This window comes from Saccopteryx leptura, chromosome 2 (genome assembly GCF_036850995.1).
Source record: "Saccopteryx leptura isolate mSacLep1 chromosome 2, mSacLep1_pri_phased_curated, whole genome shotgun sequence".
Lineage (NCBI taxonomy): Eukaryota > Metazoa > Chordata > Mammalia > Chiroptera > Emballonuridae > Saccopteryx > Saccopteryx leptura.
Genome location: NC_089504.1, coordinates 82,197,838 through 82,210,313, shown reverse-complemented (window position 1 = coordinate 82,210,313; position 12,476 = coordinate 82,197,838). Strand labels below are relative to the sequence as shown.

The 12,476-nt window shown below is 41.0% G+C and overlaps 1 protein-coding gene across 3 annotated transcripts in view; it reads right to left on the bottom strand.

Annotated features, from left to right (window-relative positions):
- Nucleotides 1-3,321: 3,321 nt before the first annotated feature.
- MTAP (methylthioadenosine phosphorylase) overlaps nt 3,322-12,476 on the bottom strand; it is a 50,419-nt gene continuing 41,264 nt past the window's right edge. For all 3 annotated transcript variants that reach the window (XM_066368264.1, XM_066368265.1, XM_066368266.1), the window contains 2 exons: nt 10,766-10,888; nt 3,322-4,317 (listed from right to left, as the gene is read on the bottom strand). In XM_066368264.1, coding sequence (XP_066224361.1) covers nt 4,279-4,317; nt 10,766-10,888 — 162 coding nt within the window. In that variant the 3' untranslated portion in view covers nt 3,322-4,278. The remainder of the gene's footprint in view (nt 4,318-10,765; nt 10,889-12,476) is intronic.

The window sequence follows — 12,476 nt, the reverse complement described above, 5'->3', positions numbered from 1 at the left end:
ATTAGTTTTGCTGGTAAGTCAAGTTCCTCATGGTGAAGTCAGTCATTCACATCCCCTATTTTCTCTATTTCCTCTTTCCAGAACATGTATTTTCTTTCAATATCTATTTGAGAACTTATACATTTTAAGCTATCAATTTTCCATCTCTTTATTCTGCATACATCCTGGTTTTTTCTTGAGTTTATAATCCACTCCACCAATTTTCTCTCCAACCCTAATGTTCTGAGTAACTCTTGAGCTTCTAATTTTATTGACTATTTCAAATTTCCATCAGAACTATTCAGTTCTTTTAAAAATCTGCCTAGTTATTTTAAGATAGTCTCCATGTTTTTTCTTCCTGTGGTCTTGTTCCTCCTTATTTATCAAATATGTATCTCATAGTATATATCTGCTCCATTCTTAAATTCTAAGGAATTCCTATTTTTTTTACTAAGCTAATTTGCTGTTAATGACTGTTCAATTGTATAAAAGTTTATTGGTTTTAATCTTCATTCAAATAGGGAGACTGTCATCTTACTTTTCATGTGTGTAAATGAAAGTAACTTTGAATTAGAATATAATTTTTTACAACTCATTAAATTAATGGATAAAGACATTAAAAGCTGATGGCTGCTAACATCCAAGAGATGAGACATTATGACCCTCCTAATATAAGACCATACCACCTCCTCTGAAGTAGTCTTAAAAAAAAACCCCAAAAAACCCAACTAGGCCCTGGCCTGTTGGCTCAGTGGTAGAGCGATAGCCCGGTGTGTGGAAGTCCTGGTTTTGATTCCCAGCCAGGGCACACAGAAGCACCCATTTGCTCCTCTACCCTTCCCCCTCTCCTTTCTCTCTCTTTCCCTCCTGCAGCCAAGACTCCATTGGAGCAGTTGGCCCAGGCGCTGAGGATGGCTCCATGACCTTCACCTCAGGCGCTAGAATGGCTCCAGTTCCAACGGAGCAATGCCCCAGATGGGCAGAGCATCACCCCCTAATGATCATGCCAGGTGGATCCCAGTCAGGTGCATGCAGTAGTCTGTTTCTTTGTCTCCCTGCTTCTCACTTCAGAAAAATACAAAAAATAAATAAGATTCAAATGATCAATTTAGAGGAAATAAAGAAGACAGAGGATTATATCGAACCACACTATAGGGATGTAGTTACAAGAATCTGGATTATATAAAACTCAAGGACAAACTGGGTTTCTGCACCAAATAAACTGTAAGGAGCAAGACAAAGAGAAAGAATATGAAAGATAAAAGATAAGGAGAGGGGAGGAGAGTCAGCAAGAGAAGGAGAGTGAACAGAGAGATTAAAAGAAAGAAAATACGTATCAACCACTAGCAATGTGTGAACTTTAACTGAATCCTGACTCTAAAAGCAATGTGTAAGAAATGGCATTTGTGAAATGTGTGAACTTCTCAATATACACTGCATATTTGATGACATTAAGGAATTTTTTTTTATCCATCTTTTGTGTGCTAATGGTTTTGTGGCTATCTTAAAAATACATATCCTTTAGAAGTAACATTGAAATATTCGTGGGTTACACTATATAAAAAAAGGTTCAAAATAACACGGGAGGAGGGTAACAGGTGGAATTTTAAAAGAAACATTGCCTGAAATAAATCTTGGAGCTGGGTAATGGATAAGGGTTTATTACTGTTCTTTGTATTTTTTGTATACATTTGAAATTGGCTTTATTACTTCCTGGTTTAGCCTTGTAATCTTGATTCTTATGGAGGGGGGATTTGTGAACCAAAGTGAGGTCAAAAAGAGGAATTTACGAATGTGTCACCACATTCCAATGTGTAGACTTTTTAAACCTGAATCATCTATAAAGCTGAGGGCACAGTTTGAAAATACTGACAATTTCTTTTCATCTTCCCTAAATGAAATCATCAAATGCTTTTGTTTTTTATTCTGTAAAAATGAGCTAACAAAATGCCTCTGAAATCAAGCACATACTGGTATCTCTTTTTCAGTTGCTTAGGATAAACAACTCCAGGAAGCCCTGAGGTTAATTTGCAAAAACATTTTTATGTCTCAAATGTAATCCTGCTATTCCAGCCTTCTCCACTCTTATTGTTAACAACTCTGAGTATAAACTATTCTGGTTCTCATCCTCAAAATCATGAAAAATAAGGAGCTCATAATATTAATAAAGATTTCTAAGTTATGCCAATGTACTAACTATACAGTAACAAGACCTAAATCACTATGGTAGGACTTTCCTATTGTGTCCATAATCTACTAGGTAACTTTCAAATGCTCAAAACTATGGTGTTCACTTAATTTGGTAGAAAAAAAAAAGAAAAAAAACCGAGAAGTATTCAGCAAAGACCTCAAGAATTAGGTATGAGAAAAATTATATTGGCTCTGTGTAACGAGTGAATGATGGGTTACAGAAAACAGGAGTATAGTCCATTTAAGACTGAAAATGAGGTTGCTAAAAAAGGCGAATGGTTCAAGGAAAGCACCTCTGAAAGTTGGGGAGAACTGTACTTTCTGAAGGCAGCAAGAAAAATACCCATGTTTTTGCCTTGATATCTTCAGACATCTAGGGTAGTAAAAACGACCATGGGTTACAGAGCTAGAGAACCCTGGTTCACACCCACGAGATCCTTTGTGGATCTCTAACGGGCAGAATTGAAACCACTGCATTAGAGAATCCAAGAGTCACAACCACATGTAACCCAAGCAGCTCAATATTAATGCTGAAGGGTTACTGGTTTATTCCATTGTTTATAGTTAGTAGCTTGTAATCTTGAAGGCAATCTCATAGACACAAACACTGACTTCGTGGACTCTTTACACAGATAAAAGATACATCATTAAAGGACCCTGTAATAGAGCACAGTGAAAAGAAAATGAATAATTCTGAGAAAAAAAGATTTCCCTGTGATAGAAAACTAAACATGTTCCTATGAAATTAATAAAATATTAATTCAAAAAAATACCCGGCACACTATAATGTTTGTATATAGTCTTAGTTTAACTCAGTGTTTTTCAACCACTGGTCCGCAGGCCAGACACCAAAAATTATGTGCTGGTCCCAAGAGTTAACACCCCTGTTGTTGGATGAAGATAACAGACCCAATGATCTTCCCCAAATTCACTTAAGGCTCAGGGTGATTTCTGCCTTAGTGGTCCCTTAAATAATTCTGTTTTCACTGGTCCGTGGTAAAAATGTTGAAAACTGCTGGTTTCACTTTTACCATATCAGTATTAAGTGCTTAACTCTTCTCAAGAAGTTGCTGTAATTCCAAGTAGCGTAACGAATGTTCAAGTAATTAATGACTTTTTTAAAAAAAAATAAAGACGAAACTCAAAAAGAACTCTTAGTATTATCCTCTTAATTTTTGCTTCATTATCAGAAACAGTATGTTGAACAACTGAATCTAAGTAATTTTTATGTTTAAAACAACTTTACTATTTGATTATATTCATGTAGAAAAAAATGCAAAGACAGAAAAATATAAACATTAAAATTATACAGTATATCTCCAAAATATAACAAAAGATTGTATTTCTTTCTAGTCTTTTTATATATTTATGTAGAATTTGAAAACAAAATTAGTACTGTATAATGCTTCCATGTCCTTTTTTCATTTCATATTATAGAGCAAACAATTCTCTAGGACATTCAATGTTACATAAAAATGTGATCTTCAGTTGGCTACTCCACAATCTGAGTTGAATCATAATTATCTCCAATTTTTGTATATTCAGATTGTTTTGAGTATTTGCTATTAAAATGAACACTATATTAAACATCCTTCTTTACACATGATTCTTTGTATGCAATTTCTAACTTTTTAAACATAAATTTTTAAAGATAAAAGAAGTTACCAGGACAAAGAGTATATTTTTAAACCTTCTGATACTTGCCAAATCACTCTCCAAAAATATTGTACCAATTTACAGGGACAGCAATAATAGTCTAAGACTCCCGTTCCGTCTTCATATTCCTTGGCAACGCAGGAAATGGAATGTTACCTCTCACCCTTTATTGTTATGAATTTAATGGGGTAAGGGTAAATGGTGTCTTCTTGCCTTTTTTTCCTAAAGCCGAGAACTTTTCCCACATGTTTATTGATCATGTTTTCCTCTGTCTTTCTGAAGCAGTCTGTGTCTTTCAGATGGCATCTCTCACATCGGCATGGTCTTGTCTTATCACGTGTTCTTCCTTAGCAGGCAGGGACACGTAAGCTTTTCCACATTTCAAATTAAGCAGGAATTCCCCTAATGATTAGAGTTAGAAAGTCTTTCTTGTCTTCTGGATGGCCATGCTTTTTAATGTCTTGGTAATAAAACAGAAAACTGGGCCATATTCTGAAAGGAAAAAAAATCGGCACAGATTATAACCAAGCACTTACTGATTTTTACACATGATTTTAGCTGGAATGCAGTTAAAAGCCACATTCTGATTTTATAGGGTGAGAACTCATGAGACACTTTAAAAAAAAACTCTCCAAAAAAATCTATCGTCCATTAAAGTAAAAATCAATAACTAGATGTGGGACTTCCCACATAGCTACTAATTTGCTTACTCTCCTAGCCTAAAGCAAGGTTCATAATGCATACCTCAGAGGCTGATTCTGATTCCTGTTGCCATGCCCTGGTATATGCACTAGGGCACACTTTATACATAAACCCCCAGCTTGGATTTTTGTTTATACAACCTCCATTTTTAAACCCATCCCACTGAGAAATAATCATTGGAATTGTATGTTATTTCCAAACAAAACAGAATCTTCTTTATGACAGAAAGTCTTACACATCTTTGCAAACTATATTTGACATATAACAGGCACTTAACTGTTTCTGAAATGAGTGAGTGAAAGAGTGATACACATTTCAGTGCTGAGAGAACTGAAAACTACTACCCCAGCAGAGGAAATTATTGTAACGTGTTCCTTAATGCTATAGAATGAAGGCCACGTGTAATGCTGGTGATGGTTGAGGCCAGTGCAGGTTCGTACTGAATTCAGGCAGACAGTAGAACTGCGGATTCGGATTCGGGAAGCCTCGGGCCATACCCGTTTACTGGAAACAAGGAAAACCTGGTTTTTGCAGTGAAGGGCAAGGAACCAGGAAAACCGACCCTTGCAGTGGTGGGAAAGCGATCTGGGAGAATCACCCCCCAGGGAAAACAACCATACCTTTTCAGAGACACACATGTGGCTTTCCGCCACGTGCTCACAATAGTAAAATAGCGAGCAAGCCTAACACAGCTCTTTTCCCCACACCATGATTCTCCATTTTTTCTAGATCAGCCATATTTCATTTTCTCACTTCAGGTCACATATTCCTTTGAGAATCTGATGAAAGCTACACACACCCTCTTTAAAAACATATGCATAGAAAACTACACAATTTTACACCAATTTTCAGAAGATTCAGAGAAGGGTTGGAGAACACTGATTTCTAATATCCAACATTTTTACTTAAAAAATGAAGCTGAAATAATGTTTGTTGTTTGACAAATTATCTGTAAGTTCAAGACTATGGTCAAGTACTATTAGGTAGGACACCTAAAGAAAACAACAAAACCCATCCCAGCTTGCAGATGACATTAACCTCAGCAGCAAATATATGTCTTAATTCCTAGAAATAGAAGGCTTATTTAAATGAGTTAGATTTGCACTGCTTCACACTGTACTTCATGGGGGAAAGGGGTTATCATGAAGTGTTTTATAATAATTAAAATACAGAAAGCCCTTATCAACATTATGAAGGGGAATAAAAATTAGTAAGAATTGGGATGATAATGCTTCTTGCTCCTTATGGACTCAGTCTAGTAGGAAATAGATTAGATTTTCATATTCCTGACATCGCTAAGTTCTAAAGGCACCTTTGTTACAGTGCTGTGCAAGAGCCTGCTCATACCAGTTTACAAGAACCAGTTATGTGTATCCTGTTCCAGCTTATCAGTGGGGCTTTATGTTGGTAGCTTGAAATGAGCTCTTTTGCACTATTTACATCATGTATATTAGCAAACACTATAAATCAGGGGTCCCCAAACTACGGCCCGCAGGTTGCATGCAGCCCCCTGAGGCCATTTATCCGGCCCCCACCGCACTTCCGGAAGGGGCACCTCTCTCATTGGTGGTCAGTGAGAGGAGCATAGTTCCCATTGAAATACTGGTCAGTTTGTTCATTTAAATTTACTTGTTCTTTATTTTAAATATTGTATTTGTTCCCATTTTGTTTTTTTACTTTAAAATAAGATGTGCAGTGTGCATAGGGATTTGTTCATAGTTTTTTTTATAGTCTGGCCCTCCAACGGTCTGAGGGACAGTGAACTGGCCCCCTGTGTAAAAAGTTTGGGGACTCCTGCTATAAATCATGGCTTCTCCATGCCCAGTGGTTGTCAATCCATTACTACCACATTGTGTTCTGATCATCCTGAAACTGTGGCTCTCACTGATGGTAACTGGAGTAGGGAGGGCTTCTATCAAATCCTCTCAACTACTGCCACAGGCGAAGAGCAGAGGTGTGTCCCAGGAGACCTCAGAATATACTGGCTATCCTCTCTGGATATTAAACGAAGGTAATATCCAATCAATTTGAGGCAACTCCATATCTAATATGGTTAGTCAAGTATCCAAATAAAAATGATGCATCTCTGAGCTTCACAGTTTAAATTACATGGTGGGATAACATGGTGGGATAAAGTAGGGTTACAGTTGTAAGTACACAAAACAGTGTATTCTTATACTATTAGTAATTATTCTATTATTTTCCATATGAACAACTGTACACCGACTTTTGCCCCACCCTGTATATTCTGAGAATACCGGAGTTGCAAAGTTACCAATCTGCAACCCATCTGATCTTTATCATTAATTACTTAGTTTGATGCAACATTGTAAGGAAATCAGCTGTGTTAGGCTTGCCCACCGAGTCTGGGCAAGCACTCTGCTTAAGCAGTCTGTGGCAGCGCCACATGTGGATAGTCTATGTAAGGCTACTGGTGCTTGCGCTCAGGGCGGAATGTAGATTTGGCTGCCTGCCACTGTGAGGGGCCATTTTGCTGTTCATCTGCCTGAGAAGCAGTTTTCCCTGCCTGTTTGCTCATCCATCATTACATGACTCTATTAAGTGGGAATGGCCCAGCACTTTCTGGCTCCAGTTTCTCTACCATCTGCCTGAGTCCAATGTGGACCTGTCTGGCCTCAACCACTGGCATTACATCTCGCACAGTGGGCAGGATTTGGGGCAGATTGGTATGGAGCCACCAATATCCTTTAAAGGTGGGGAGAGAAGTGGCTGCTGTACTCCAGTGTATGGTTCCTCATGGCTGTCCTGTTGGGGGCCATGGGTTGGGTGTTTTTTTTACAGCCTTGTGAGAAGAGACCAAGCGCCAATGATGGAGTGAACTGGAACAAGCGCTGGAGAAGGAATTACAGGACTGCGAGCTGCCATGTGCCCTGGAAGCAGAACAGTGGCAGTGACAGTTGTTGAAGCAACTGTAGGTTCAAGATCTTGAGCTTCACCTTCAGGATGGGAGCCGGCAGCTGCAGGAGCTGAAGCTGGTGCTGCATCCATGCTGGCGAAGTGGCTCTGAGCCGGCAGTTATAGTTGTCTCTGACTCCTCTGAGGAGGAGGCTTGGGCCGAAGCTGCCATTGTAGACTTAGAGCCCAGAAGGTAAAAACCCAACAGCCAAGAGCGCCTTAGGGGCAGGCACAGCCCCCTCTGCAAGTAGTTGAGCACTCTGTGGTCTGGCCCTACACCCAGGCAGAGCTGATGGGATTGGGGGTGAAATGCAGGCAGAAACCTACCAAGTCCCTAGCAGCCTGGTTGCTGCGGTTGTGGGACATAGGGGGCAGATGGCATCATGCTCTCCGGAACAGAGGTGGAGAAACTGGCTGCCAATATCCTGCACTCCTCCTTGAGGCAGCATCTTCAGAACTGCCATGACAACCCAAGAAACCATATCCTATTTGAACTGGTGATGGCTGCCATTCATACAGTCTGGCAGAATGCTGCAGACTTGCTGGGGGCAATGAGTCTGTGTCAGTCCTAGAGTCAGCTGTCCCAGGTCCTTTGGGAACTAGGTATGAAGAATGAGGGTTTCAACCCGATGTCCCGTGGGCCAGATTAGTAAGTATTTATGGCAGGGGTGAGGAACCTTATTTTCTGTAGTGCCCCACCAGCCCTTTCTGGGTCACTAGTGGCTATCCTGGGCCCCTATGTGGGGCAGCCTATCAACATAGTTGCACAGATGGTAGCAGATTTGGGGGAGCTGGAGACAGCACAGAATCATAAGTCTGTGTGGGCTGCTGCCCGTGTTGACTCCCTTGCCCCCCGCCGCCAAACAACAAGAGAAAGGGGCCTGTAAAGGTTACCTGAACACAGACGTGGGTAGATTTGATTGCAGCCAGGGCAGAGAGAAATTAGATGGCAGGTATAATAAATTCCTGTTAGAGCTTTGGTGGCAGCTTGAGCCAGAACAGAGGTTCCAGCTGCTGAAAAAGTGGGGGAAGCAGGCGGCCCTGGCTGCTGCCAAGAAAACGACTGGCATTTGGCTTGCACAGTTGCAAGATTACTTGTTGGAAACAGTTGTGGAGGAAGAGGCTCATTATACCAGTTTGAACAGGGGGGAGGCTGAGGGACACATCCAACAGGGATGGGCATGTGAAATTGGCAGTCCACTAGTCCCCTTCTAATGTGCAGTCAGTGTTGGCATTAAAAGGTAGTAATAGGTGCTTTTAGCAGCAGCAGCTGTAAGAGAACTGTCAAGGCAGCACAGGCCTCAAATGTGTCTGACCCTCCCTGCCCCTGTGAGCTTGGTGAGGGGTTTGGATGGGGCTTGTTGCAACAGACAGAGAGGTATAGAAAGGTGCTGAGTCCTGTTAATAAAGAGCTATATGGTTAGTTGCCTGTAACGGACCTTTACCTTGGTGATCTGCAGAGAGCTGGGCTATTGTGGACTGATCATTGAGCAGTGTACTGGTCTCAGATTGCAACCAGAAGGGGGCACTAGCTCCATGGCTGGATGGGCATGCCGCTTGTGGACGGTACTATGAGACCTTGATGGGGGGGGGGGGGGCATGGCACCTGTGGAGGCCCTCTTGCACCGGAAAGCTGCTCCCACCCAGTTGCAGAGATCCACCAAGGATCTTTTCTTCAATGGACATGGCCCTGGTCTATACAGATCCTCCCACCTACTGTAGGGTAGGGGGCTTGAGGTGGGCCTCCAGCTAACTTTCTGGACAGAGTGCTCAAGGAGACTATGTGAAGGGCACCTTTGTAATTACTTATAACTTGTACTGTTGATGTAGTCTGTTTGTTTTTGTAATGTACTTCACTCCTCGCACAGGGACAATTGCGGAAGATACCTGTCCTATAGATTGTGAGGTAAGCAACCCTAAAGGAGTGGAATGTGGGGCAAACAGCTATGTTAGGATTGCTTGCTGGTTTACCAGATGCAAGCACTTTGCTTGATTAGTATATGAGCACCTGGCAGCACTACGTGTGGGTAATCTATATAACGCTTATGGGTGCTTGCACTCAGGGTCGAAGGCAGATTGCGGATTATCTACCCGTCACCGTGAAGGGCCAATTAGCTGTTTTTCTGCCTAAGAAGTGGTTTTCTCTGCCTGTCTGCTCGTCTGCCGTTGCAAGAATCTATTAAACAGGAATGGCGCAGTGCTCTCTGGCTCTAGTTTTTCTGCTGTCTGCCCAAAACCAATGTGGACCTGCTTGGCCTCAACCAACAGCATTACAAATATTTAGAGTAAAAAAAAAATTCCTTGGCACCATTTTGTTACTGTGTGGAGAAGCTGGTCTTCCCAGAATTGGTAAGCAGCCTGCACAAGACAAAGTCAGTGGGCAGGTCTGCTGTGTCAGATCCAGCCGTGCATGGATAAGGGAAACAGGCCAGGATATACACATGCATGCCTGCCTTCTATAACTGATGATGTTACCGCCACTTTTTATAATTATGGCTTGGTGCCACTTTTGTGTGATTTACTATAAAACTCCTATACACTGCATCAGGTTGCTGCCACCACCCAGTACAGCATGTAACATCTGCTTACGTGCGTCTTTCCAGCTCCTGGCTCTTCGCACCCCTTCATCCCTTGCCCCTGAACTCGGACCAAACATATCGCTATGTCAGTTTTAGCTTTATAGGCTGCAAGCACTTTATATGGATCTGCCCAAGAAAAAACAGCTCCCTCAATAACACAGGTCATGTGCAGAACAAGCACTATCAATCTTTTTTTTTTTTTTTGCTAAGAGAGACAAAGAGTGTGTCGGACAGGAAGGGAGAGAGATGAGAAGCATCAATTCTTCATTGGGGCACCTTAGTTGTTCATTGATTGCTTTCTCATATGTGCCTTGACCGAGTGATCCCTTGCTCAAACCAGATGAGCCTGCATTCAAGCTGGTGACCTCGGGGTTTCAAATCTTGGTCCTCCACGTCTCAGTCAGATGCTCTATCCACTGCACCACTGCGTGGTAAGGCCTATCATTCTTCCTAATAAGACTCAGAAACACAACACAGAGTAGGACAATATCAAGAACCTGGCAGGCTAGATAATAAAACTTTCCCCACTTTAACTTCCCCTGGTCTTGTATTACCAGCCAGACACATCTCCACAATTTCACAAATGGTTACTATCATAGTAAATGAAATGAAAACTTGTCAAAAACATCTATGGAAGTATAAAATACATGAGAAGACCGACCAAAGGTGAAATGCAAATAAGATGAACAGGAGCTGAGGATCTTTGGAAGTGTTTTCTTGCAGAGGTTGCTCAGGATACTTACCTTCAGATTACGGAGGGTTTCTGACCATTCCATAGATCCTACCTGAGGTATGGTCGTGAGGAGTAAACTTTTGGCTTTGTTGGCATTTTCTTTCAGGGTCTTTAATACCCGGTCTACCGAAACCTAGAGAAACAACAGTACAGGATGTTATCAGTATTTTCCTAAGTTGTTGTCTGATCTGTGAAGTTACTTAACTCCACTTTCAATTCCCTGAGTCCAAGTTCTACACTTATCAAGTTGGTCTTGAACCTAGGCAAGAGGTCTTAGGAAAACCCGATGACACCTCTGAAGAGCATCGCTTTCAATATAGTGGCTGAGAAACTATCTCTGATGTAAAATAATGTTAGCAAGGTCTAGAAGGCTGTGGCTGTTCTCCCTGTCCACGGAATGGATTCCAATCAAAACTGCTTCTACACTGGATAACCAACTAGTCAGAAAATAAACATTTCTCTTTATAGAAGTCTTTCAGCTATTAAAGAAAAATGATGGACTCCAAGTATCATTTTTTCTCATAACATGTCCCAATGAATTAGTAAATGGCCTGCTAACATCACAAAACAAACAACCCAAACCAAATAAACAACACATTTTCCTGATGGAAAATTGAAGACTACTTAATGTCGTCTGAATCCGATCAATTCTTTAGAGTCAGCTGCAAATTTAATAAAATACAGAGGACAGAGAAGCTGGATGAACTACTTTAAGAAGATGATTTCTGTAATTCCGACTGTTGGAAACTACAGGTCAAATCACTTGATTTCTTTTTAGAAAACAGAAGAAAAACAATCATGTGAGATAGATATGTGAACTTTGTCTGGGAATATTAAGTAATCTTGGTTGGAATGTGCTAACGACAATGTGGTTACGATAGGTATGTCCTAACATGTTTATGGACAAAGTTATGGGTCAGAGTAGAGATAAAATATGATTGGTTCTAAGTTGACACAATAATGGTTGAAGCTGGATGTTGGATTCACGGAAACCCATAGTATTGTCTACCTTCGTTTATAACTAAAATTGCTTCATAAGGAAAGGTGGAAAAAGTGGTGAATATAAAATGGATGATCAGAGGTAGCGTACTTGTCATACTTCACTACAACTCAGAAGAAATCCAGGATTCAGGGGCACAATGATTACAACTTTCATTCTGTTTCCATGAGTATAATGTCCAAACCCATACCATAAATACCAAGATGTATTTAGGAAACTGATCAATTCCATAGCAGAGAGAGTCCCATTACTATGGGAACACAAAGTGGTGACCAGCTGGGTGCCTGTCAGGCACATGTATAGTCACATTTTAAATGGAGTCTTGGATAGTAGGGTCATAAAGCAACCAAGAGATTTACCTGATATTTACTCTTTTCTTTACCCTTTTCCTATGACTGGTACTTCTTCATAGACTGACTTCTCTCTGTTCCTGCTATTGGGCTCCACCCAAAATGCCTTTCTAGTAACCTCCTCACAATCAGATCTAGCCCTCTGTTCAAGGACCAGCTCAAATCTCAAACTTCTTTTGTTCTTCCACCCCCAACTCCATCACTGCTACCATCTAATGACCACCCCCCTAGGAGCCAGCACTGCACTAGTTGCTCTATATCCACCATTTGGCTTATTCAGCAAGGTCAGGGTTTTAACAGAACTACTCACACCCCTCACCTCTAAGCCCTGGCTCCATCCTACAGAAGAATAACTTGTTAAGTAACATGCC